Source organism: Choloepus didactylus, assembly GCF_015220235.1.
Source record: "Choloepus didactylus isolate mChoDid1 chromosome 25 unlocalized genomic scaffold, mChoDid1.pri SUPER_25_unloc1, whole genome shotgun sequence".
Taxonomy (NCBI): Eukaryota; Metazoa; Chordata; class Mammalia; order Pilosa; family Megalonychidae; genus Choloepus; species Choloepus didactylus.
The window spans coordinates 3,477,151-3,503,012 of NW_023637606.1; the positions used below are offsets into that span (position 1 = coordinate 3,477,151).

Below are 25,862 nucleotides of genomic sequence, written 5' to 3' on the forward strand. Positions count from 1 at the left end.
GCCCACGGCTTCGCCGCCCGCTGCCGCCGCCGCAGCCACAGCCGCCGCCGCCGCCTCCCGCGGCCTGGGCCTCCCGCCGCCAGCATGCCGCACGCCTTCAAGCCCGGGGACTTGGTGTTCGCCAAGATGAAGGGCTACCCGCACTGGCCGGCCCGGGTGAGGCCGCGCGGGAGCTGGGCCCGGCGGGGGGTGGGGCAGGAGGGGCCGCGGCGCCAGGGACCCGCGCGCTGCGGGTTTGGGGGGCCTCAGGTCCGAGGGGCCCGCGCGCCGGGTCTGGGTGGGGCTTGGGCCCGAGGAACCCGCGCACCGGGGGTCTGGGGCGTCCCGGGTCCGAAGAACCTGCACACCAGCGTTCTGGGGGGCCCCTGGGTCCGAGGGACCCGCACAATGGGGGTCTGGGAACCCTGGGTCTGAGGCACCCACACAATGGGGTTCTGGGAATCCTGGGTCTGAGGTACCCACAGAATGAGGTTCTGGGGCCCCTAGGTTCAAGGCACCCACACAGTGGGGTCCTGGGGGTTCTGGGGCCCCTGGGTCGGAGGGACCTGCACAGTGGGGATCTGGGGCCTCTGGGTCCGAGTCACCCACACAGTGGGGTCCTGGGGGGCCTCTGGGTCTGAGGCACCAACACAATGGGGTTCTGGGGTTCCTGGACCCCAGGGACCCTTGTGCAGGGGTTGGGGGGTGTTCCCTGTGTCCAAGGGACCTGCACGTTGGGGGGTCAGGGCTCCTGCATGTTGGAGCTGGGGCCCCCACACATTAGGGGATCTGGGCATGGGGTTTGAGGGACCTGGGGCCTGAGGGGCACTGGGTTTGAGGACCCCTGGATTTTGGGGGGGGGGGTAGCCCAAGCTGAGGGCTTCGGGGGTCAGAAGCCAAGTTCTGAGGGGCTGGGGGTGAGGACCATGTCTGAGGTGGGCTAAAGATGAGGGATGTGGGGATGGAGAAGAGTTGGGGGTCCAAGGCTAGGGGAGCTGGGGCTTGTGTCTGAGGGGTTGAGGGGCTGTGCCTGGGGGCGGTGGGGGGCAGGTAATGGAAAATCCTCAGGGTCTTGGGCCGAGGGGACTGGACCCGAGAAGGGGCCCAGAGGACTGATTGAAAGTTATGGGGGGACCCTGGGGCCTGACACCCTGAGGAGATCCCATGCACCCCAGTGGAGGAGGCTTAATACACTTCAGATCAGGGCTCCTGGCCCGATGCTTAGAGACCAGCCCTAAGCTAAGGGAGTTCAAGCCTGAAAGCGAGGACGTCTGAGGGAAGAGGTGGCCCATGGGGATTTTGGGGTCCCCCTTTTGAGGAAACTGGGGTCTGGAGGAGCCAGATGGCCCGTGGGGTCCTGGTGCAAAGGGGGCCCTGAGTCTGGACGTCCATGGCCGGCAGGTAGAGAAGGGACCTGGAAGTTTCTGTCATCACCAGGTCTCAGGGCTGAGATTGGGGGCTCCCCATGGTAATGTTGAGGGAATTTGGGGGGTGGAGGGTCGGGTGTGGGGAGGCCCCAATAGCAGAGGGAGGGGCGGGGGAAGATGAGACTGAGGGTCCAGCAGGAACAAAACAAGAAGGAGAGTCAGCGTGTGGGGTGGCTGGAGGCGTCACCGTGCCCCCTGCCTCCAGGTAGAAGGAAGCAGCAGGGCAGCACCCAGAATTCGGGGTGCAGGTGGGGCCAAAAGTCTGCCACAGGGGGCCAGGAGGTGGTACAGGGTGACCGCCAACCCAGCGGGTGGCCCTAAGAGCACACGGCTTTGAGTCCAGAGCTAGTGCCACCTCTAGGACGTCAGGGCGTGTCCTGGGTGGAGCCACAGCAGAAGCCAGGCCCAGAGGGCATGCTAGGGTGGCACCCAGCTAGACTGAATCTGGGGGTGCTGCCGTGGGATGTTGGGATGACTGTGTGAGGTCCAGAGCCCAGGGGCAAGGACTTTGAGAAAAGAGTCCGGAGAAGTAGGAGAGAAAGGAGCTGGGCAAGTGGGATAGGGAAGATTCTAGCAGCTCCCCAGGAGTTGGAGAGGCAGATGGCAAGGAATTAACTGGGATGAGAGAATCCCACTGTTAACCTAATGTGCTTGGGTTTATTTTTCTTGAGGGAGACCAGAGTGATGAAACTTTATGGACATTTCCATCCTCTTCCCAGATCCTGTCTTTCCAGAGCGTTCAGCCTCTCCCGCTCCCCCTTCTCCAGCCGGCTCTCGAAGCCGGAACATTTCCAAGCGCCTGATTGGAAGCAGAGGGGCTGCTTGCCTCCTGTGGGGAGGTGACTGACAGCTGCCGCAGCCCATGAGCCTGTAGGGAGAGGGTGGGACTTCCTGGATGCTCAGGGCCTATCTCCTGCAGCCCACCCCCCACCCTCTGCATCCTGGGAGCCGCCAGCTGCAGCCCCTGCAGCCTGAGCCAGTGCACCCTCAGGGAGACCCCCCGTGGAGCGCCTCTTGGCAGGAGGGGGTCTGCAGAGAGGATTCTGGGAGTTCATAGATGCTGAGCTTGGCCCCACCCCCCTGGTTGCTTTCAAGGGGCCATATTTGGCTTTATTCAGGTGAAACACCTGCCGTGGAGGGCAGCTCTTCCTGGGGGAGAGAAACGAACCTGGGTGTGTGTGGAGGGCGTACGATGGGGGGCTCCCAGGAGAATTCTGTTTGGAAGGTGCTGCATCTTCCTGGGTTGAAATCTTCCCCCTTCCCTGCATTCTTTTCCCCAAGTAACTCGGTTGTTTTCAGGGTGATTTCCTGGGTCAGTGTGTGGACCCTCTTCCCCCCAAGTCGCCCCCTGACTGTCCTCGTTGGCTTCTCTCTGCAGATCGACGACATCGCGGATGGGGCCGTGAAGCCCCCACCCAACAAATACCCCATCTTCTTCTTTGGTACACATGAAACGTAAGTGCCCCCCTCTTGAGTGTGCTGTGCTCCTCGTCCCCTCTGGGTGCCTCCCGGGCCGGCCCGGCTCACCTGCGCCCCGTGGTTCCTCTCTCCAGAGCCTTCCTGGGACCCAAGGACCTGTTTCCTTACGACAAGTGTAAAGACAAGTACGGGAAGCCCAACAAGAGGAAAGGCTTCAATGAGGGACTCTGGGAAATCCAGAACAACCCGCACGCCAGCTACACCGCGCCTCCGGTGAGTTGCCCTGCCCGGCCTCGCCGCGGGGGCCAGGGGTGTCTCGGTGGGAGGGCAGGGGCCCCCAGACACGGGCTGGTGCTGAGCAGCCTCCCTGGGCTCCCCCCACTCGACGCCAGTAGCACCCCTCACCCAGTCATGACAACCACCGACGTCCCCACACACTGCCAGATGTCACCTGTGGACAGATTTGCCCCTGGCAGAGTAGAGCTGCTCTAGGATTAGTCGGAATTTATAAGAGAGTATCATTGCAGCTTTTATAAAACCTTCCGTTTTCTAACTTAAAAAAAAATACAGTTTTGTTTTATTTTCTTCCAGTCATTTCATTCCCTCATTACTGCCAGAGTTTGGCCTCGACAAATGCTGTAGTTTTTAGACGTGAGCGTTTCATTCTGATCGGGCAGAAAAAAAAGTGCCAGGATTCAGAGTGATGGCTGCTGGGTGGCCGTCGGGGTTTGGAAGTATTCAGGGAAAGGAGTGCTGGGAAGTAGGGAAACTGATAGAAAGCTGTAGATGGGCAGGAGAGGGATGGCTCACTGGGGGCATTTTGGGGTGAGATGCGGATGGGGCAAAGCTGGGCTTGGAGGGTCTTAACTTGGCTTTAACCACCGCTTTTGCGGTTTCCCAGGGAGGCTCTAGAAGCCGAGGGGTAGCCTGGGCCAAGGAGCAAAGGAGCTGACTGCAGGGGGCAAAGCTTGGCCGTTGGCGGGGAGAAAAAGGCATCGGAGTCGGCAGGCAGGAAGGAAGGCAGGAGTCAGAAAGGGTCCCATCCAGCCTTTGGTTTTTGTGAATGGAGGATGGACTGGTTTTGTAGTCCCCATCCTGCTTGAGGCCTTGGGGTTTCAAGATGGCCAGCATGCACCTGGCTGGTCGGCTGCCACTCGTGTTGACACCCACCCCTGGCCAAGAAGCAGAATCCTAGAAGAATCAGACACAATCCTTGCCTTTCGGAGTCTTCCAGGGGCTCACCACCCGGAATTCAGGATTCAGTCGACAGGGGTCTCGTGGGCACCCCTTCTCAAGGGATCAGGGAGCCCATCTGTCGCACGTCCCGGCAGCTTTTAACCTTTATTTTTCTGGGACATCAAGGTTCTCCCCAGTCTAATGCCCACCATCTTCTCCCAGGCTCTGCTTGTCCACTACTCAGAGAGACGGAGCAGGAGGTCTCGAGGTAGTCAAGTTTCCGAGACCCTTCTCTGGCCCCAGCTCCAGTTCTCTCCTCCGTGGCGTCCTAAGCCGATTACCTCTTGGTGAATCATCGCCCTATGTAATATTTATTGGACACCCACAGTTGCCAAGTACACGCGTAGATACCTGCCCTCAAGGAAATGAAACTCCGAATGGTGCAGGCTGGAAATTAAATGCCCCAAGTGGAGAGGTAGTTATGAAGATGGAGCTGATTGCTGCCGTCTGGCTCCGTCACCTGCCTGTGCTTCCTAACGGAGCATTTGTTTAAAATCTGGATCCCCGGGCCTCACCCTTCAAGACTGTTGACGTTGGGCGGAGGCCTGGGGACCTTCATTCCATCCCCATCCCCACCCCCCACCCCACCCCACCATCCCTGTCAGGCGTTGTTCTAGATGCTTCTGATGCGGCCATAGGCAGGCGTTGAAGAAACATTGTTTGACGGGTAGCCGAGCGGCCTCTCTCTGTGTCTCCTCATCCTTAGCGTTTTTAATCTTGTTTTTACATCTTGAATAGGGATGCAGGCTCAGGATACAAAATTTAAAAAGTTCCAGAAGGCTGGATTCCCTTGCACTCCTGCCTCTGTCCTCTGCTTCGTGCTCCTCGCACGAGAGCCATGGCAATCCGTTTCCCACAGAACCTTCCAAGAGATTTTACTCATAGAAAAGCGTGTATCCCTTTCTTTCTCGAAGCATATAATTGCGTACTCTGCTTGGCAGTTGGTCCATCGATGCCCAGGGAGCTGCTTCCTTCTTCCCGTCTACCTTTGCTCGGTGACGCTCCCCAGAGGAGGTACCGGTTCACGCTCCTGGCGGCTGTTGATGGGAAAGCCTGTTTCCCCGTTCCCCTGCCACCCCACTAGGTGGACCAGATATCTCGGTGTGGTTTTAATGACATTGTCTTTTGGTCCTCACCATTGTCTCTGGCCTCTTCTGGACAGGTGGCATTTTTCCCCCTCATTTTACAGGTGAGCAGACCGAGGCCTGGAGGGTTCGCGCGGCTGCCTCGGGGCACCCAGGGGGGCTCTCAGAGCTCCCGGGCCAGGACTGTTGGCATTCGGGGCCGGGTAGCTCTCTGGGGTGGGGGCCGGCCTGTGCGCAGGCAGTGTCCCCGACTTCCACACCCCAGCCTCCAGCTGCACCCCCCCAGTCCTGACCCCCATAGTGTCTCCTGACATTGTCATGTACCCCTGCAGGACAGAATCGCCCCTGGTTGGGAGCCGCCAACCTAGAAGGTGCCTATTTGATGCAGCCTCGTCACTTGGTGGATGGAGAGATTAAAGGATCCCCCCAGGGTCCCCAGGCTGGTTGGTGCCAGCAGCCCAGGCCCCCCGGCTCCCAGGCCAGCGTCCTTTCCAGGCACCACTTGCTGTGGCCTCAGAGTGCTGGGTGGTGGGCACACTCGTGCTTCATTCCCTTTCCCATCTGGCTGAGGGGAGCTGGAGAGGATGGGGGCCTGGAGAGGAACCTCTGCACTGGGGGCCCTGCTTCATGGGCCAGTGGTTCTGGGCTCACGTCCTGCCCCTGCCACGTGCTAGCCGTGTACCTCGGGAAGTGATAGCCCCTCTCTGTGCCTTGGTTTCCTCTCACAGCCTCCCTGGGAGACCCTGTGAGAAGATGCAGCTCAAGCTCCCGGCACCGGGATGCCTAGTTAGTGCTCGCGGGAGGTGGTGGTGGTATTTGGGATGAGGAGGCAAGACTGGGTTTCGTCTCCCTTTTTTCCGCTGGATTCACCTTCCAGATCGGTTAAGGCAGTGAGAGAAGCACCGTTCGTCTCGCGTGTTAAACCCTTGATCAGGTCTTGCAGTGGTTCACCCTTGGCTGCCTTGTGGCCCTCTCTTTTCGGCTTCTTCGTCCTGTCTGCGATTATGTCACCCACACCTCTTGGTATGGGCTCGGTTTCCCTAAAACCCTTGTCAGAGGACCATCAGGTCCCAGTGGGCTGGCCCCAGGCGGTCCAGAGTTCTGGTCCTGGCTCGGTCCCTCATTACAGTGGAGACTCAGTTTCCCCAGTTGAGGAACAGGAATTCTCTCCCACGTGGCCTCCCCAGGCCACTGAGGGACCCGTCCGTTCTGTCGGGCGGGTGTTGGCAGGAGCCAGGAGGGATTTTAAGGGCTGGCTGTGTCCCCAGGCCCAGCTTTCAGGCTGAGGCGACCCTGGGTTTGCCTCCCAGTCCCATCATCTATCAACCACGTCAGCTCAAGCTGCTCCGTGACCACTCCAAAAAACGAGGATGAGAATCCCCACCCGATGAACGTGGAGGGAAACGATAGCTCACTTAGCCGACAGTGGCCCTCATTGTTATTTTGTGGACCCTGTTCCTTGGGCCGGCACTTGGTCACTTCCTCTCTGAGCTGACGTCACCCCTGGGGAAACCGGAGGGTAATACTGCCCTTCTCTGTTTACCAGGGGTACTCCAAAGAGAAATAATAGCTGCTCTCCAAACTCGCTGGAAGAGAGGTGTGATCGGAATCTCCTTGGAAAGTGTGGTTATTCTCTCCTGGCATTTTAGGTTTGGGGCTCGACCTACTTAAGATGCCCCTTTTGAATCTTGTCAGGAGTTTTCCAGGCGGGACCCTTGGTCACAGCGACACAAGGGAGATGCCACACGTTCAGGGCTGAGCCTGGTCTCATTTTTCTTGTCTGCTCAGTTGGGACCAGTAGCCGGGGCACGTGCGGGCTCAGTCTCATGATGGGGAAAGAGTCCAGGGCTTCAGAAAGGAGAGGCGAGAGAGGGGAGGTGAGGAGGGGCCGGGGTCCCCTTCCCTCTGTCCCCCAGCCCAGGTTGACACCCAGAGTTCTCCCCCCGCACTTACTGTGCGCTCTCTCTCTGTTTCCACCTGGCCGTCCTGCCACATCCTCGTCCCCCAGTCTCTGTCCACCCTGAGACAGGGTCCCCTCCCTCCATGGCTTCCGGCCATCCTTGGGGCCCCTGGGCTGGCGGCCGCACCCTCTGGCACCGCGTGGCCTTCTCTCCCGGCTCCTGTGCCTCTTACGGGGACCCCCCAGCTACAGCCTGGCCCGAAGGTGACATTTACAGGCACCAGGGCTTTAAGACTTCAACCTGTCATTTTGGGGGACACGGTTCAACCCCCACACATACATTCAAATCCTTTCCATCCTCCTTGCTTTCTTCTTGGCCCACTGCAGTCCATTCTGCCCCTACCATTGTCACACCAAGAGAAGGTGGCTTCAAAATCCATCTCTCACTCTTTCTTAAAAAAAGAGCGGTAACAGGAAACTGCCTGGTGAGATTTTACACGCGGGCTGGGGGTGGCAGCACGTCTGTGTTCTGGGAGTGAGTGGCAGTCCCTGCACATGCTCTGCTGTGTTTACTTGTCTGCCCCCCGGTATGCTGTGCTCCCCGGGGGCAGGGACCGGGTCTCCCCGTCTTTGTAGGCCCAGCTCCCAGCAAGGGCTGGACACACTGTCAGTGTCCCTGATGCTCAGTGGACGAGCGAGTGGGGGCTGGATACGGCTGGGGCGCACAACACTCTTCTCCCCACAACACGAGGCATCTAGAACAAGTTCAAAAAAGGGACCTGAGGAAGCCCTGTTGCCTGCCTTCCATTGCACCGTCTGTGGCTCTTGTTTAATCCTCAATAAACCCCTGTGTGATTGGGGTCCCCGCAGCATGCCAGTGTCTCACGTGCACTGCACTGGCCTCCTCCGGTTCCCAAGGGGCCTTTTCTTCGTGCCGTTCTGTTCTCTGGGATGTGTTGCACCTCGGCTGTTGGCGTGCCTGGGAATGGACAACTCTCCCCCAACTGAAAAACGTCACACCACCATCCGAGGAGCCCCTCCCCATCTCCTGCTGCGAGAAACTCCCTCCATTCTGTGTCTTGTGTGTTCCCTCACGCACCCATCCCATCATTCCCTTCCTGTCTAGCACCACGACTTGTAATTATGTTCTGTTGAACCTGGCTGTACTGTCTTTCCCGCTAGACCGTAAGCTCCCCAAGGGCAGGGGCTGGGCCTCCTTCATTTCCGTACATACATTGCCCGCCTGGCACAGGCCGTGGACCCTGCAGCTGCCCAGGAAATGCTGGCGAGAGTATAAATGAGTCCAGTCACGTGCCTGGCGCGCAAGGAGCGCTATTCAAGTGTTTGCTGGGTTTCTGGCTGACTGCCTCAGAGGGGCATTGTGGGTATAGCAGAGAACTCACGGATCCTGCAGGTTAGAAGCCTGGGGGTCTCGGCCCGGGTCTGTCTCCTCGTCATGACCTCTTGCCACGGTGTGGACAGGGTCCTAATTACTTCGCAACCTCTCTCTGTTGCATCCTCACCCCAGCCCTCTGAGATCAAAACTGGGCCACACCCTTTGCTCACTTGGGGAAACTGAGGCAGAGGGAGGTTGAAGTCGCTTGTCCTGGGTCCAGGCCCACTGGTGGCCTGCAACCTGATCCTGGCGCCCAGCGCACTTGTCTCAGTTCCCCCACCCCCCGCCTCGTTCACGGGGCCCTCTGGGACTCGGTTTCCCTGTCGGGAGGCCAGACCCCAGCACAGGGGGTCCTGGCAGGTGCTGGGCTTTGGTCACCACCCAGGCTCGTGGTGACACGTGGTCTCTGCCCCTCAGCCGGTGAGCTCCTCGGACAGTGAGGCCCCCGAAGCCGACCCAGCAGGCGGCAGTGATGCCGACGACGAGGACAGGGGAGTCTTGGCCGTGACAGCCGTGACCACCGCAGCCGCCAGTGACAGGATGGAGAGTGACTCGGACTCGGACAAGAGCAGTGACAACAGCAGCCTGAAGCGGAAGGCCTCGGCGCTGAAGGTGGGGCTCGGCGCGGGCCGGGGCTGGGAGCTGGGCCCTTTCTCCTCTCACCCCCACGTCTTGTCCTGCAGCTCACCCCACCCTCACCTTTTTTTTTAACAAACATTTTTAAAATTGAGATTTAATTCACATACCATACAGTTCATTTCAGAGTAGATGGTTGAGTGGTTTTTAGTGTATTCAGAGTTGTGCAATGATTATTACTTACCTAATTCCAGAACATGTTCCTCGCCCCAAAAAGAGGCCCTCGTACCCATCAGCAGTCACTCCCCACTGTCCCCAAGCCTCTGGCAAACTCTAATCTTCTTTCTCTTTCTATGGATTTGCCTGTTCTGGGCATTTCATATACAATGTACAGTATTTGTCCTTTTGCGCGTGGTATATTTCACTTGGCACGGTGTTTTCCAGTTCATCCATGTTGAAGCATGTATCAGGATTTCATTCTTTTTTTTTCAATTGTGGTAACATACATACAACATAGCATTTTTCTTTTTAACCCCTTTCAGATACACGATTCAGTGGCTGTGAATCACATTCACGGCATTGTGCTGCCATTGCCATCATCCATTACCAAAACTTTTCCATCAGTCCACACAGGAGCTCCGTACCCGTGAAGCAATAACCACCCATTCCCCCTGTTCTGGTTTGCTAAAGTTGCCATTATGCAAAACACCAGAAATGGATTGGCTTTTATAAAGGGGGTTTATTAAGTTACAGTCTCACAGTTTTAAGACCATAAAAGCGTCCAGACTAAGGCATCACTGAAAAATGGCCGATCGTGGCCAGAACACCTCTGTCAGCTTGGAAGGCACTTGGCTGGCGTCTGCTGGTCCTTTGCTCCCAGGTTGTGTTTCAAAATGGCTTTCTCCAAATGTCTCTGGGCTTCTGTCTCTCTTAGCTTTTCTCTTCCAGCCTCTGTGCGTCCTTGCTTCTTTCTTCCAGGGCATTTCTCTCTGAGCGTCTGGGGGTCCTCTGTTAGCTTCTCCAAGGCAAACTCTGGGCTTCATCTCTTAGCTTAGCCTCTCCAAACGTCCTTCTGTCCTCATTGGCAAGCATCTCTAAGCATCTGTTGGCTCCAGCTCCTGTCTGTCTTCTTCAGCTCTCTTAAGGACTCCAGTGAGCTAATTAAGACCACCTGGAATGGCGGGGCCACCCGGCCATGGAAATGATCTAATCAAAGGTCTCACCCACAGTTGGGTGAGTCATATCTCCATGGAAACAATCAAAAGTTTCCACTGAACAAGACTGGATTAAAAGATCATGGCTCTTCTGGGGTCCATAACAGTTTCAAACCGGCACAACCTCTCCCACCATCCCGTGCATGGTAGGCTGTAATCTGCTTTCTGTCTCTGAATTTTCTTTTTCTAGGTAGTTCATATAAGTAGGATCATGTAATATTTGTCCTTTTGTGTCTGGCTTCTGTCACACAGCACAGTGTTTTCAAGATCCATCCATGTTGCGTCATGTGTCAGAACTTCATTCCTTTTTACGGCTGAGTAATAGTCCATTGTCTGTAGGGCCCCACGTTTGTTTATGTGTTCACTTATCGATAGACGCTTGGGTTGTTTCCACCTTTTGGCTGTTATGTAGCATGCTGTTGTGAACATTCATGAGCAAGTTTTTATGTGGGCGTGTTTTCAGTTTTCTAGGGGATATTTGCTCCTGTGCATCAGTTTTTAACTTTTTTATTTTGCTGTACTTTCAAACTTACTGGATAGTTTCAAAATAAAAACCCAAAAATGCAAACCTCGTACAGAGAACTCCACCATTCCCTCCTCTTCCCTGAGATAGCCAGATCTGCCAATTTTACCATTTTACCACATTTGCCATATTATCCATTTATCCATCTACCCATCTGTCCATCTCTCAATCCCTTTTCTGAGCACTTGAGTGTAGGTTGTTTGCATTGTATTTCTTGAACACTGAACACTGCCTTGTACGTTTCCTAAAAATGAGGATATTTATTTATGTAACTTCCTCAAACGCAGTTACTAAGTTCAAGAAATTTAATGCTGATACAAAGCTTATCGTCCCTATTCTAATTTTTTTCATGTGTCCCAATGATGTCCCTTTAAGCCTTTTTCTAGTTTGCTAATGCTGCCAGAATGCAAAATATCAGAAATGGATTGGCTTTTTTATAAAGGGGGTTTATTTGGTCACACAGTTACAGTCTTAAGGCCTTGAAGTGTTCAAGTTAAGGCGTCAGCGATCAGATACCTTCACTGGAAAATGGCCATTGGTGTCCGGAAAACCTCTGTTAGCTTGGAAGGCATGTGGCTGGCGTCTGCTTGCTCCCAGGTTGCGTTTCAAAATGTTGTGCTCCAGAGTTGCTCTTGGGGCGTTTTGTCCTCTCTTAGCTGCAGCTCCTCTTCAAAATGTTACTCTCAGTTGCTCTCTGGTCTTTCTGTCTGTGAACTCCTGTATAGGACTCCAGTGATCCAATTAACACCCACCCTGAATGGAAATTATCCAAACGTTTCACTCACAGTTGATTGAGTCACATCTCCATGGAAACACTGAATCAAAGGATTCCAATCTAATCAACACTAATATATCTGCCCCCACAAGATTGCATCAAAGAACATGGCGTTTGGGGGAACATAATACATCCAAACCAGCACAAGCCTCTTCTCCCTTGCTAGATCCCATCCAGGATCACGTATTGCATTTAACTGTCATTGTCTCTTCAGTTGGTCTTTCTTAGTCTTTTTTTTTTTAATTGTGGGAACATACATGCAATGTAAACTTTCCCATCCCACCCCTTCCCAAGCACACCATTTAGTGGGGTCAGTCACGTTCACCATGTTGTACTAGCCCTACCACCATCCATTACCGGAACTTTCCCATCACCCCAAAGAGACACCCCACATGCACTATACATGAACTGCCCCCCACCTCTGGCAGCCTGGATTGCATTTAAATTCCTAAATCTTTAACAGTCGTGTTTGCCCGGATACCAACTTAACTCCACTAGTCTACACAAACCATGATCCTTCACCCTTCATCCCCCCACCTTTATGCAGTTCTTGTCACCCAGTACATGTTTAGATATGTTGAGTTCCAAATGGGGAATTATAAATTTCTCTTACTGTGGTCTAGCTCTGTTTTGTTCCTTTTCATAATTTCCATCTCTCTGGTGATAGTCTCTTTGTGTTCATCTGTCAGTTTCCTGATTTCCTTTAGTTCTTTGTCCATGTTTTCCTTTAGCTCTTTGAGCATTTTTAGGACCATTTTTTAAAAGTCTTTGTCTGGAATGTCCCAGGTCCGGTCCTCGTTGATGGCTTCTGATGCTTTAATCTTCTCCAGTCCCTGGGCCATCACTTCCTGTTTCTTTGTATGTTTTGTAACCTTTTGTGGAAACCTGGACATTTTGATATTTTAATGTGTTATTGCTGGAATTTGCCTCTGAGGTGTCTGTTCCTTAAGCTTGTGTCCAGCCAGTGTTATCACAGAGCTTTCCTGAAATGCCAGGAGCTAACAAAAATAAAAAAATAAAAAAAGAAAGGAAGCAAGAAGACACTTTTCCCAGTCCTTGCAGACTGACCTGTGAGTGTGCTCTCCTTCAGGGCTTTATCCATACTATGAGTTTAGAGGACAGCTAGAGGCCAAAGCGTAGGGGCTTCGCTGAGCTTTTCTGTACCATGTGCGTCTTGCTTCGGCTTGTGCATGTGGCCTTGGAAATTCCCCATTCACATGGATAGGAATGTCCCCTCTCCCCTAGAAAGGTTTCATCACTGGCACTGCACTGTGTGTCCTACAGCCAGCAATCCCTCATCCCAGGCAGCCACTTGACTGCTTGCCCACAGCATTCTGTAGGAGGCTCGGTGAGCCGCCTTCTGCACGTAGAGAACGTTCAGGGACAGCAAGTTCCTCAGGCCACCACCAGACAGATGGGGCCAGATGTCTGTGCCCCCCAGCACGTGCACGAGGGTAATTCTGCTCCCTCCAGAGCTGGGACGTGCCAGGCCGGTGGGGTGGGGGTGGGGGCGGGGCCCAGCCAGGGCCCCGTGAGATCCTACCACTTGTAAGTAGCCTTTGTGTTGATTTGGCACGCTCCCTGTTTCTACAAGCCCCTTAATTCTTTTCTGGAGTCGAGTGAGATGTCTAGAAGCCTCTCACACCACCATGTTGATCAGGACAAGGCCTCTCTCATGTCTTTTGACTGCTTCTGAGTATATGGGCACAGAATGAAAGAGCCAGGTCACACCAGCAAATTCTTTTGGGTAGACTAAGGCATTCATTTTATAATTTTTTTGAAATGACATTTGCAGTTTTTTTTTTTTTTTAACTTTTTATTTTGAACTACTTTGAAATCACAGGACAGTTGCAAAAAATAATATAAACCCCATACAGAGAACTCCAACATATCCAACCCCTAGATGCCCAGATCAATGGATTTTAACGTTTTGCGACATTTGTGGTACTATTCTATCACTGATGTGTCCATGTATCGATCTGTTTTTTATCTATCATCTATCTATCATCTATTTTCTGAACATTTAAGTATAGGTTGTATACATCATGCTCCTTGAACACTTAATACTTCCGTATACCTTTCCTAAGAAAGACTCATTTATGTAATCACCTGAAGTGCAGTTATCAGGTTCCAGAAATGTAACATTGATATAAAGCTTGCTGTATATTCCAGTTTTTTTCATATGTCCCAATAATGTCCCTTTGAGCCTTTCTTCCTCCCTTGCTAGATCCCATACAGGGTTATATATTGCATTTAATTGTCATTGTCTCTTTAGTTGCTCTTTTATTTTTTAAAGTATGAGAACGTGTACAACATAATGGTTTCCCATCTCAGCCACTCCCGAGCACACCATTCAGTGGGATTAATCACATTCACGATATGGGGGTGCCCTCATCACCTTCCGTTACTGAAACCTTCCCATCTCCCCAAACAGAAACCCTACTCCCATTGTGCCTTAACTCCCCATTCCTCCGGTACCCAGCCCCTGGCAGCTTGTACTTAATTCCCATCTATGAGCTTGCATGTTCACCAGTATATTCTTTGCAGTTACCCTAAGTTTGTAACCATCTGCTTTGTTTTGCTACCAGCATAACTTCACTAGCACACGTAAATTGTTTCTGTACCTGTCCCCCCACCTTTATGTAGTTCTTATCACAAATTACATGTTTATATGAGTCCAAAACCACTGATTTATCATTACATTTTATGCAGTGAAATACAGGAAGTAAAAAGTGGATTACAAAGCAGAAATACCATAGTACTGGCTTTATATTTACCCCTGTCATTACCCGTAGCACAGATCTTTATTTCTTCATGTGGCTTCCATCTATTTTCTACTGTCCTTTCTTTCAACCTGCAGAATTCTCTAGCATCTCTTCTAGGCTGGTCTAATGATGACAAACTCCCTCAGCTTTTGTTTATCTGGAATGTCTTAAATCTCTCCATCATTTCTGAGAGACAGTTTTGCTGGGTATAGAATTCTTGGTTGGCAGTTTTTTGTTTTCAGCACTTTAAATATGGCATCCCACTGCCTTCTTGCCTCCCTGGTTTCCTATAAGAAATTGACATGTAATGTTACCGAGGCTCCCTTGGATATGACGTGTTATCTCTCTTGCAGCTTTCAGTGTTCTCTCTTTGTCTTTGGCATTTGACGGTTTCATTATAATATGCCTCAGTACAGGTCTACGTGGGTTTATCCCGTTTGGAGTTTGTTGAGCATCTTGGATGTGTATTTTCATGTCTTGTGCTAAATTTGGGAAGTTTTCTGCCATTTAAAAAAAAAAAATTCTCTCTACCCCTTCCTTTCCTTCTCCTTCTGGGGTTTTCACAATGTCTATATTGGTATAGTTGATGATGTCCCACGGGTTCCTCAGGTTCTGCTCACTTGTCTTCGTTCGTTCTTCTTTCTGCTTCTCGGACTGGGTGATTTCAATTGTCTTATGTTCAAGTTCTCTGCTATTGAGCCCGTTGAGGAAATCTTAAATTTCTGTTACTGTGGCCTTCAGCTCTGTTTGGTTCCGTTTCATAATTTTTATCTCTCTTTCATGTTCTCTTTGTGTTCATCTATCTTTTTCCTAATTTCATTTAGTTCTTTATCCATGTTTTCCTTTAGCTCTTTGGGCATAGTTAAGCACCATTTTTAAAAAAGTTTTTTCTAGTCTGACCCAGGTCTGGTCCTTCCCATTGATGGTTTCTAATGCTTTAGTCTTCTCCTTTGCCAGAGCCATCATTTCCCGTTTCTTTGTATGTATGTAATCTTTTCTGAAACGTGGACATTCTGATATTTAAAGTATTAATATTGGAATTTAGGCTCTGAGGCATCTGTTCCATAAACTGCCACCCAGCTAGTGTGACAGGGCTTTCCTTGAATCTCATGAGCTAACAATTAATAACAACAAAAAAGCAAGGGGAAAAAAGGAAAACACCTCTCCCAGTCTTTGCAGTTTGACCAGTCAGAGTGTATCCATACAATGAGTATGAAGAATAGCCCTGGGCCAAAGCATAGGGGCCTCCTGCTCCTTTCTGGGCATGCACCTGTTCTGGGCATGCACATGGGGTCCTGGGAATTCCCCTGCTTATGTGGCTATGTGTGTCCCCGCTTCCCTAGGGTTCCGGGCACCGCCCTGTATGTCTTACAGCCCGCATGCCCCTGCCCCAGGCAGCCATGTCTTAACTGCCCTCCCACAGAGGAGAGCTGGGTGAGCCGCCTTCCGCATGCAGGGCAAGTTCCAGGATGGAGTCCTTCAGGCCACTGCCTGACACCCGTGCTCCCGGGATGTGTGGAAGGTTTGCTCTGTTCCCTCCAGGACCAGGACCAGGGATCTACCCCCGGAGCACAGGCCAGCTCCGCTCGGAGTGGTGACGAGTGGGAAGGGCGCTAGCCCAGGCACCGCCACGTCCCACCCCTTCCAAGTAGCCTTTTTATTGATGTGGTGCCCGGTTATTGCAGTCCATTAACTGTTTCCGGAGCTTGGAGAAGGATGTTTTTGCCCGTTCTTCCTGGGTGTTCAAAGCTTCCGCGGCAGGCAGGAGTCCTGAATCATCACACCCCACCGTCTCGATCGGTGCAGGCTGGAGCCTGGAAATATCGGTTCCGCAGGAGTTTTGGTCACTGCTCCACTTCTCCATGCCCGTGTTTTCCTTTGTGTTTTCTCTGCTGAGTCCTGTACTGCGCAAACTTCTTCTGGGCTCTTAGTACAGTTTTATTTTGGTGTAAGTTTTTGTGGTGGTTTCTGTCTGCCCCTCTTGCTAGAGGCTTTCTCAAATACCTGGTGGCCTTTTTGTGCCCATTCGTGTTTCAAAATAAGGCGCCGAAACATTTCCTGGAAGATGTGGAGCTGCGTGCTGGACTTCCAACTGGCGAGCTTTGTTACCGAGTGGCTGAGCTGAGAGCTGACAGCAGTAGGAGGGGTGCCTCTGATTGTTACTGTCTGTAGATGGTTTCTCTTGGGTGGTTTGCTTTCTTCAGAGAAGAAACCTTCAGTCTTCTGATGGGTGGAAAGACGGGGGGTGATGGCGCTCGCAGCATCCTGGTTTATAGTTTTCTTAATGCTAAGAAACCCAAGAGAGTGGATGGCAAGTCACCATAGGCATCTGCATTTATAACAGTTTACCATCTTCATTATAGAGAAGTTGGAAGATGGAAAAAATATTTACTAGTAAAAAAAAAAATTCCTAGACTGAGTGGGGATTCCAAGCCAAGGGCTGTTAACATCCTGATGTGTTTCTTTATGGTCTTAAGTGTGCTCTGCTCCGAGAGTGTGTATGTGTAAACCTGAGAATCGGCAAGCTGCACATGCGGTTCATGCCTGGATTTTTTCACTTAACATCATATGATGAGCATGTCCTTATGATTAAATATTGTTTTTAAGTGCCGTTTTCCATGGTTGAGAAGTATTCTGTTAAATGCATAATGCTTGAGCATTTGGGTTTTGTCTCCAAAGGTTTTCCCATCTATTTGGCATGGTTTTAAAAAGTCCCTGTTGTTTCTGTTTACCCCCCTTGGAAAAAAATCAAACGAAAGTAGGTAGAAAACGAACGTCTCCCAACTGCCCCACCCCCCAGAGAGAACCCCCATTAGCTTGCTCTGTACTCCTCCGGATGTTTCTACCGACTGTGCCTGGAACAAATACAAGTAATTACTACCACACCTTTTTAGAAAATTTTTATCCTGGTAGCTTCTGTGCTTCATAGCATTTCCCATTTTAACCACCTTCGCGTCCAGACTTCAGTGGCGTTCATGACATTCACAGCGTTGGCTCCCCTGTCGTCAATATAGCACCTTCCGGCAACAGTAGGGAGCGATTGAAGAGACCTTTTGTTCATAATCCCACTGCAGTGACACATCTGGGTGTTCTTTTCCCCGATCCACGGGGGTCCTTGCTGTTACTGAGGGTCAGCTTGACGTTCTCCCGAGTCACTGTTGTTTGTGTCTGTGCTCTCCAGGTGTCCGCAGGTCCGGTGTGCACATTTATCTTTCCTAATGGCCCCATCCTGTGGGCCTCCTTCTGTGCAGGTCTCATTGGTTAGATTTAGCCATGGCAGCCTCTGCCCCCAGCCCCCACCTCCCCTCCAAGCCTGGCGCCCCTGCATCTACCCTGCCAACATCCAGGCCGTCTCGGACCAGGCCACATCCCAGCTTGAGATCCTTAGTCATTTTCAGAGCCTGGAACTGCTTTGAGAATCTGCTGGAATGAGATGTCAGCCTGCAAGGGAGACGAAAATGTCTTCTCATTCCATTAGGTTCCAAGTGCCCCAAGTCCTTATCCTCACGGGGTTGAAAAGGGAAAACAGAACGGGCCACTAACTCCTTACTGCCTCAGTAGGCTTTTGACCTGGTTAGCCTGGGAGTGCCCCGTCTCCACCCTGTGTCCAGTCTCCCTTCCCGAGAGACTGTGTGGTCAGGAACGGAGCGTGCCGGGCCTTGGGCAGTCCTCCGTGAGGCGGGGGCTCTGACCATGGCCTCCTGTCACAACCCGCCAACCGTCAGAGGGGGCCGGGCCGGCCTCTCCAGTCCCCCTCCCTGACCCCCACCCCGGCCTTCTATTGAGTTTGGAAAATGCCAAGCTCCTTTCTACTTCTGGGGCTTTCTCCTTACTGTCCCTGTGCCTGGGAAGCCCTTCCCTCACTTGTCACATTCTCGTCCTGGGGCCTTGGCCCAAACAGGACGCCCTCACGGTGGCCTCTCGCCGAGCCCTGGCAGCCCGGCCATCACTTCCCACCACGGCCTCCTCTTTCATCTTCCCGGGCATTCCGAGTTTCGCAGATCGTTAAACACTTGCGCCCCTCTCTCCTGGAGGGACATAGGCTGCAGGGGAGCAGGTGCCTCATCTGTCTCATGTCACCAGGCCTCGGACAGGGCACGGACCGGGAGAGCTGCTCGGTTAGCAGAGGCTAAAGGAAGCTTCTCTCCGCTGGGATGTAACAGAGGCAGGTGCGCTTTGTCCCAGACAGATGCCCAAAGACAAGGATCTTTTGCCATCACTGGGCTAGGAGCTGTCTCTAAAGTTCAGGTCTCTTTATTGTCCCGCTGCTTCCTTTTATGAGAATTCTATTGGCTTCTCTTTTTGGGAGCCTGTGAACCCCTGAAGCTGAATTCAGAATCGTGTGCATGTGTGTTCCTCTGGGGAGAGGACCCCTGGTTTTTGTCAGATTCTCCAAGGGATCCCCCCCCCCCTTAAAAAGAAGGCTGAAGAACCTCAGCTCCAACCCCGGCCGCGAGGGGCCAGGTCAGGGGGTGTCCTGCTGTGGCACCGGGGAGCACTGCGAGGATTTGTGTGTGTGTGTGTGTGGAATATAACACATTTACATAGAAGTGATAACTTCCCAAGTGCAATTTAGCAAGTAGTTAGAGAGCAGATTTCAAAGAATATTATGAATTACAATTCCACAGTTTTAGTTATCTCCTTACTGTGAAATATATATGCAAAGAGGTGATAACTTTGAAATTATAATTTAACAAGTAGCTATAGAGCAAATCTCAAAGGGTGCTGTGGGTTACAGGTCCACCATTTCAGTTCTTTCCTTCTAGCTATTCTAATACCCTAGCAACTAAGGAAGAGAAAATTATATAGAGATTCACTATTCATCATCCTTTGTTAAATTCCATCTTGTCTGTTGCTGCCCCTTCCCCTAGTTTAATCACTTTCCCAGTCTTCAGGGATGTCTAGGCAGTGACCACACTAACCTGTTCACGTTGAAAAGGGGTGTCGACTTTATGGGAAAAGGGGACACATCTGGTTGATGTTCTTGAAGAGGCTGTGGCCTCTGGGTTTTGGGACTTAGCTGGCACAGGAGTTCTCTGGAAGATTTAAGTTTCTGAAGAATAAACTTAGTGAGTGAAACCTTTATAGAGTCTCAGATAGGGATCCGTGAGTATTCTTTAGGGTTTTTGGGACTTCTGTTGACTTGGGCCTATCATATTGTGGTCACTTGGCAGATCTAGGTGAGGCTTGCATAGGAGGAACCTCCAGGACAACCTTCTGACTCTATTTGAAATCTCTTAGCCACTAAAATCTTATTTTGTTGCCTTTCTTTTCCCCAATTTGGTCAAAAAGGCATTCTCAACCCCTCGATGCCAGGGTCGGGTTCATTCCCGGAATCCATGTCCCACGTTGCCAGGGAGGCTCATTCTTCTCGGGGGTCCTGTCCCACATCAGGGGGAGGGTGCTGGATTTATTTGCAGAGTTGGGCTTAGAGAGAAAGTCCACATTTGAGCCATAAAAGAGATTCTCTGGAGGTGACTCCTGGGCATGATTCCAGGTGGGCTCAGCCTCCACTTCACACCCGTGAGTTCCACCCGAGCAAGCCTCACGACCGAGGGCTTAACTTACAAAGTAGGGGGTTGGGGAAGGGGCTTTGCCATGCACTGACCTGCTCGGGCAGCCCCCCTTCCAGATGTCAGTCTCCAAACGAGCTCGGAAGACCTCCAGTGACCTGGATCAAGCCAGCCTGTCCCCTTCGGACGAAGAGAACTCGGAAAGCTCATCCGAGTCCGAGAAGACCAGCGACCAGGTGGGCAGGCGAGAGGGAAGATGTCCATGGTGAGGACAGACAGTGGCTGGCCTGGGGGTCCCACGTTGCGCCCCCTTCTCTCCCCCCAGGACTTCACCCCCGAGAAGAAGGCGGTGATCCGGGCCCCCCGGCGGGGCCCTCCTGGAGGGAGGAAGAAAAAGGTAGGAGCAGAATGTCCGCTCCGGATTGGGAAACAGGATTCTGGAGCGTGGGCCTCGGAAGGGAGCGGGCCTTGGGGGTGTGTGTGTGTGTTTTGGTTGTGGGGTGAGCCCTGGGGGCGGGCAGAGGTGGCAGAGAAGAGCAGCCCTTCCTGGGGGACCTGCAGGTGGGATTTGCTATGAAGTATGGATCTTGCCATTGGAAAAAAGATTGAAAACTGTGGCTGTGACTTCCCCGCTTCCCTGATGGAAGCCAGGGAGGAGCAGGCCTCTCGGCCACGCTGAAGGCCCAGAAGGTCGCACAAAATACCCGGGGCTGCGGACAGTGCCGGGCCAGTGAGAGGTGTTTTGTTTGGGAGGCGGAGGCAGATTTGGCGGGAGCAGGCAGCGGTCTGTCCCCAGTGGCCTGTGCTCCGAGCTGCCCCATGTCCCTCTCCCCTCCGCATGGGCTCTGAGTGGACCACGTGTGTCCCTCACACGCCGGCCTGTCCCCTCGCTGCCCCTCCAGAAGGCGGCGTCAGCCTCCGACTCCGACTCCAAAGCAGAGTCAGACGGGGCCAAGAACGAGCCCGTGGCCGTGGCCAGGTCCGAGCTGTCACCTTCCCCGTCCTCCTCCTCCGACTCGGACGTCTCCGTGAAGAAGCCCCCCCGGGGCCGGAAGCCAGGTAGGCCGCGGGCTCGGCTGGCGCTGGCAGCTCCCAGGGCTGTCCTCGGTCGTCCCGGGTCCCTGCCCGGCCGTGCAGCCTCGGCAGCCCTGGCAGAGGCAGCGGGCAGGGAGGTGACACCCTCCTCCTCCTCCCGTAGCCGAGAAACCACCTCCCAAACCCCGTGGCCGGAAGCCCAAGCCCGAGCGGCCCCCGTCCAGCTCGAGCAGCGACAGGTGGGTGTCAGGGCGGCTGGGGGGCACCTGGACCCTGCTTCCGGCCTTCCCTGGGCCCCCTGCCGTGCGCTGACGTCCCCCCGCCCGCCCCAGCGACAGCGACGAGGTGGACCGCATCGGCGAGTGGAAGCGCCGGGACGAGGAGCGGCGGCGCGAGCTGGAGGAGAAGCGGCGGCGGGAGCAGGAGGCGGCGCTGCGGCGGCTGCGGGAGCAGGAGAGGGAGGAGAAGGAGCGGCGGCGGGAGCGGGCCGGGCGTGAGGAGGCGCCCCCCGGCAGCGCCAGCAGCGGCGACGAGCTCCGGGATGACGGCGAGCCCGTCAGGACGCGCGGCCGCAAGGGCCGCAGCCGGGGGCCCCAGTCCTCCTCCGACTCGGAGCCGGAGGCTGAGCTGGACAAGGAGGTGTGTGTGGGACCCCCGGGCCAGGGTGACGGTGAGGGGACGGGGTCCTGGGGCCTCTCCCCAGTGCCCACCCCAGCTTCCCCCCATTTGTGGCGTAATTCAGCAAAGCTCTTCCTTCACTCGGCTTGTTCACTGAGCACCTACTGTGCACCGGGCACCACGGTTCTAGGTGCTGGGGCCCCCGCAGTGAGGAGCTACGGAAACAGGAACCCGGCCCCCAAGGAGCTGACGATCTTGGGGGAGCAGAGAATCAGAGGCACACGTAATATACCGTGTGCTCGAGAGTGTTAAGTGCTAAGAGAAAGGGTAAAGCAAGGTGGAGCGGGACACGGGGGTTGACGGGGGAGGGCTCCTGTGCAGTTAGGGGAGATCCTAAAGCCCTTGACTGAGAAGGGGACATTTGAGGAAGGATCTGAATGAAGTGAGGGGCGATCCATGACTATGTGTTGGGGGGTGGCCTTCCAGGCGGAGGGCACAGCCCATGCAAAGGCCCTGAGGCGGGACAGGGCCTGGGGTGCTGGAGGAGCAGCGAGGAGGCCTGTGGGGCTGGAGCGGAGGGAGCGAGGGGGAGAGCGGGAGGAGGGGAGGGCAGGGAGGGACGGGGCAGGGCGTGCAGGGCCTGGTGGGCCGCGGGGAGGACTTGGGCTTTTCCCCCGAGGAAGGTGGGAGCCATGGAGGGCTGTGGGCAGAGGGACGGGCCCTGACTCGGTGCTTACAGGTGCCCTCTGGCTGCCGAGGAGAGGACAGAGTGTGCGGGGTGGGGGTGGGAGCTGGAGGGCAGTCAGGAGGCCTCCCCATGGTGCTGGGGAGCCCAGGGCAGGCTGTTGCAGGTTCCCTGCCTGGCTGTGGGGCCTGTTTGCTATCTGACCTCGTGGCACTTGCAGTCTGGCTGGAATCTGGGGGATCCTGACCTCCACCCCCTTGGCCTTGTAGAGTGATCCCCCAGTCCCAAAGCCTTCTCTTCTTTGGGGGAAACTGGAGAACATTCTCTTCTCTTCTTTTTCCCCCAAAGGGAACCTGAGGCCCCCGGCCCCAGGGATTGTGGGAGCCCAGGCTGGGGCTGCTGGGCAGGGGCTGTGTGGGGGAACCACCCTCTGTCGGGGGCAGCCTGGACTCCAAGGCCCCGAGGTCCTCTCAGGTGCTTCTCAGGGCTGTGGGGTCCTTAGTTCCCCCCACCTCCACCAGCTCCCGGCACCGAGAAGGTGGGAGCAGAAGGAGCTGAGGACGGTGTGTCTGTCCCCGTGAGCTTCTGCCTCCCGGCCCTGCGACCTGTCCTCTCCCCGGCCGGTGCAGGTGAGGAAGTCTGCTAGGAAGCTGCAGCCACACAGTGGCGAGCCCCCGAGGCGGTCCAGCCAGAGGGAGAAGAGGGGGCGTCCCGAGGAGAAGCCCCGAGCCAGGTCAGTGCCCTGCTCCACACCCCCACCCCAAGGTCCAGCCCGAGCTCAGTCCTGGAGCGAGGACCCACTGGTGCTTCCGGATCACAGAAACTGCCCCAGGCCTGTGGGCCTCCCCTGGACCGGGGTGACATGGGGTGACATCTGGGGACATTTGTGTTGTCATTGTCAGGACTGGGGGGGGGGCTGCTCTGGGCCCAGAGTAGGGGGAGCCCAGGGAGGTGGCTCAACACCCCCCAGTTCCCGGGGTGCCCCCACCCCAGAAAACACTTAACAGTGCTGAGGGGCGAGACCCAGCCCTAGAGGTCGAGGCTGCAGCCCACGAAGGTGGGGAGCAGAGCCCATGCCCAGCCGCCCTGAGCAGAGCTCCCACCAGCGGTGGACGTACCTGCCCAGTGGGAGCTTCCTGGGGTGCCAGTCAGACGGGCTGCTGAGAAACGCAGGCTTGGTGCTCTCGTTTATGCCAGGTGTCTATAGACGTCAAGTCTGAGAGCGTTTAATGACTCCTTCGCGACGCTTGCCTCACTAGCTCTCAGCCACCGTGTGGGGAAGAGTCCTTGTGCTTCACGCTGTCCACTCTTGAGGGGTCAGGGCGAGGCCCATGGGAGGCACAGCCTCGCCCGAGTCACTGCCCGGGGCCTGGGCCTTGCCCCCTCCTGGTCCCGGCTCCTAGAGTCTCCGGAAGGTTTCCTTCTAGAAGCCGGGGTAGCTGCTCTGGCTGCCCTCTCCCTCAGGGGGTGAGCCACAGTGCCTGGGACAGGGGCCCTCTGAGGGAGCAACTCTCCGCAGGTCCATGAAGGTGGAGCGAACCCGCAAGAGGTCTGAAGCGTTGGTGCCAGATAGGAAGGCCGAGAAGAAAAAAGGTGGGGGGGCTGCACTGCCCCTCTAGGGACAGGGGGCCTGGTCCAGACTGCTGCTGGTGCCAGGGAGGGCGTGAGCTCGGGGCCACAGGGGTTGGGGTGGGGGGCTGGGCCTGGTGGGCGTAGGGACCCAGGGCCCCCAGCGGCAGCTCACGCCCAGGTGGCTCCCTCGCCCACAGAGCCCTCCGTGGAGGAGAAGCTCCAGAAGCTGCACAGCGAGATCAAATTCGCCCTGAAAGTCGACAACCCGGTGAGACCCTCCGTGGGGGTCAGGCGCAGCCACTTGCCCCAAGCCCAGCAATCTGTGGTGCCACCACCTGCAGACAGCACCCTTAGCAGTCTCGGGAGATGGAGGCCCGGACGCAGCACGGCCAGGGTCCCCCCGTCGGGGCCACCTCAGGCAGCCCGTCCCTCCCTGTCCCCCGTCACCCGCAGGACGTGAAGAGGTGCCTGAGTGCCCTGGAGTCGCTCGGGATGCTGCACGTGACGTCCCAGATCCTCCAGAGGAACACCGACGTGGTGGCCACACTGAAGAAGGTACCACGGGCACCGCAGCAGTGGGCAGGCAGCCAGAGGGGTGGGGGCTCCGCGGAGCAGCGTCAGGCCGTGCGTGGGGCGCCGTGTTCGTGGGGAGGTGCTGCCAGGGGTGGCCTCGAGTTGGGGTGCCTTGTGGTCGGGGGTGAGGCCGGCTGCCCTTCCTGAGCCGGCCTCCCCCCCGGGGCCAGATCCGCCGCTACAAGGCCAACAAGGAGGTGATGGAGAAGGCGGCCGAGGTCTACACCCGGCTCAAGTCGCGGGTCCTGGGCCCCAAGGTTGAGGCCGTCCAGAAAGCCAACAAGACTGGGACGGAGAAGGAGAAGAGTGACGCGGAGAAGGGCGAGGAGAAGCCGGCTGCAGGGGAGGCCCCCAAGGAGGAGAAGGAGGAGGAGCCGAGTGCAGGTAAGGAGCCGGGCCGGGGCACCCCCGGGGCTCTTGGCCGGGGCGCAGACCCTTCAGCTGAGGGAGCGGGGTGCTTGGGAGGGCTTCTGGGGGGCACCGCTCAGCTCCGTCCCGGCCAGCAGGGGCAGCACGTTCCTGTGGGTAGGCTTTGTCCCTGGGCCCTGCCGAAGGGGTGATGTCCACATGGACTCTGCAGTCAGGGCCCAGACACCCCCGAGGCTGTGCGTGAAACAGGCTGACGCATGTGAACCCCACGGGGCAAGGGCCTCAGTTGGACCTGGGGGCCGCAGACAGGCCGAGAGGAGGACAGTGGCTGCGGGCGACAGGGTGGGGGCCGCTTCCTGGCAGGATTGGTTGGGTCCCAAGCCTGGGTGCTCCCGGCAGCCCTCGGGCACCATCCGCCTTCAGGCCACCCAGGGTCAGGTGGGGCCTGAAGGACGGCCCTGGGGGCAGCTTTCCCCACTAGGGCCCCTGTCCACTCATCCGTTTGCCCCTCCCTCGGGGCCGGCTGCCGGAGCGAACCTCACACAGCTGCACCCTGTGGGGCCCCGGGCTGGGAGGGGCGGCAGACGAGGCCCCTGGATGGGTGGGTGCGGGGCCCTTGAGGCCCTGTCACCTGGCGGGCGGGCGGCCCCGCAGCATCCCAGGTTCCCTGTCTCCCCTAGATGGCTCAGCACCTGTGAACGGCGAGGCCACGTCCCGGAAGGGCGAGAGCCTGGACGACAAGGAGCCAGACGAGGGGCTGCCGTGCGACTCCCCCGTAGACCTCCCCAACGAGTAAGTGTCCTGGGGGGCCGCGGGAGGGGTCCAGAGTTCAGGGGTCCCAGCGCCACACACCGCGGCCCCACAGCTGCCCCCAGGGCCCTCCCGGCCAGCACGCCCTGTGGTCTCCATGGCGGAGCTCCGGGGCTGAGCTCGGCCTCCTGGGAAGGGCACGTCTTACAGAACCGCGGGCCCGGCAAGGCCCACTGGGGTCACCCCGCGTGTGTCGAGTGGCTGCTTTGTGCCGGGCACGGGTGGGCTTGGGTGTCCTGTCTTCCGGAAGATTCTGGCCTCTTAGTGGTGGAGGAGACGGGTGGGGAGACGGCAGGGGAGGCCTGGGTGCTAAAAGCCGAGGCACCACCCTTCCTCGGGGTCCCTGTCCCCTGCCCGGCTCCTCACCACCCCCTCCCACTGTGCCCCCCCGC

At 55.7% G+C, this 25,862-nt stretch overlaps 1 protein-coding gene across 2 annotated transcripts in view; it reads left to right on the forward strand.

Annotated features, from left to right (window-relative positions):
* Window positions 1–25,862, forward strand: part of HDGFL2 (HDGF like 2) — a 26,142-nt gene continuing 280 nt past the window's right edge. Inside the window, exons 1-15 of one of the 2 annotated variants that reach the window (XM_037824035.1) lie at window positions 1–156; window positions 2,785–2,861; window positions 2,960–3,098; window positions 8,860–9,054; window positions 19,916–20,044; window positions 20,134–20,205; window positions 20,711–20,867; window positions 21,007–21,082; window positions 21,176–21,482; window positions 22,776–22,879; window positions 23,666–23,739; window positions 23,916–23,986; window positions 24,172–24,273; window positions 24,462–24,675; window positions 25,341–25,452. In XM_037824035.1, the coding sequence (XP_037679963.1) occupies window positions 85–156; window positions 2,785–2,861; window positions 2,960–3,098; window positions 8,860–9,054; window positions 19,916–20,044; window positions 20,134–20,205; window positions 20,711–20,867; window positions 21,007–21,082; window positions 21,176–21,482; window positions 22,776–22,879; window positions 23,666–23,739; window positions 23,916–23,986; window positions 24,172–24,273; window positions 24,462–24,675; window positions 25,341–25,452 (1,901 nt within the window). In that variant the 5' untranslated portion in view covers window positions 1–84. The remainder of the gene's footprint in view (window positions 157–2,784; window positions 2,862–2,959; window positions 3,099–8,859; window positions 9,055–19,915; window positions 20,045–20,133; window positions 20,206–20,710; window positions 20,868–21,006; window positions 21,083–21,175; window positions 21,483–22,775; window positions 22,880–23,665; window positions 23,740–23,915; window positions 23,987–24,171; window positions 24,274–24,461; window positions 24,676–25,340; window positions 25,453–25,862) is intronic. The other variant, XM_037824036.1, reaches the window with a different exon arrangement.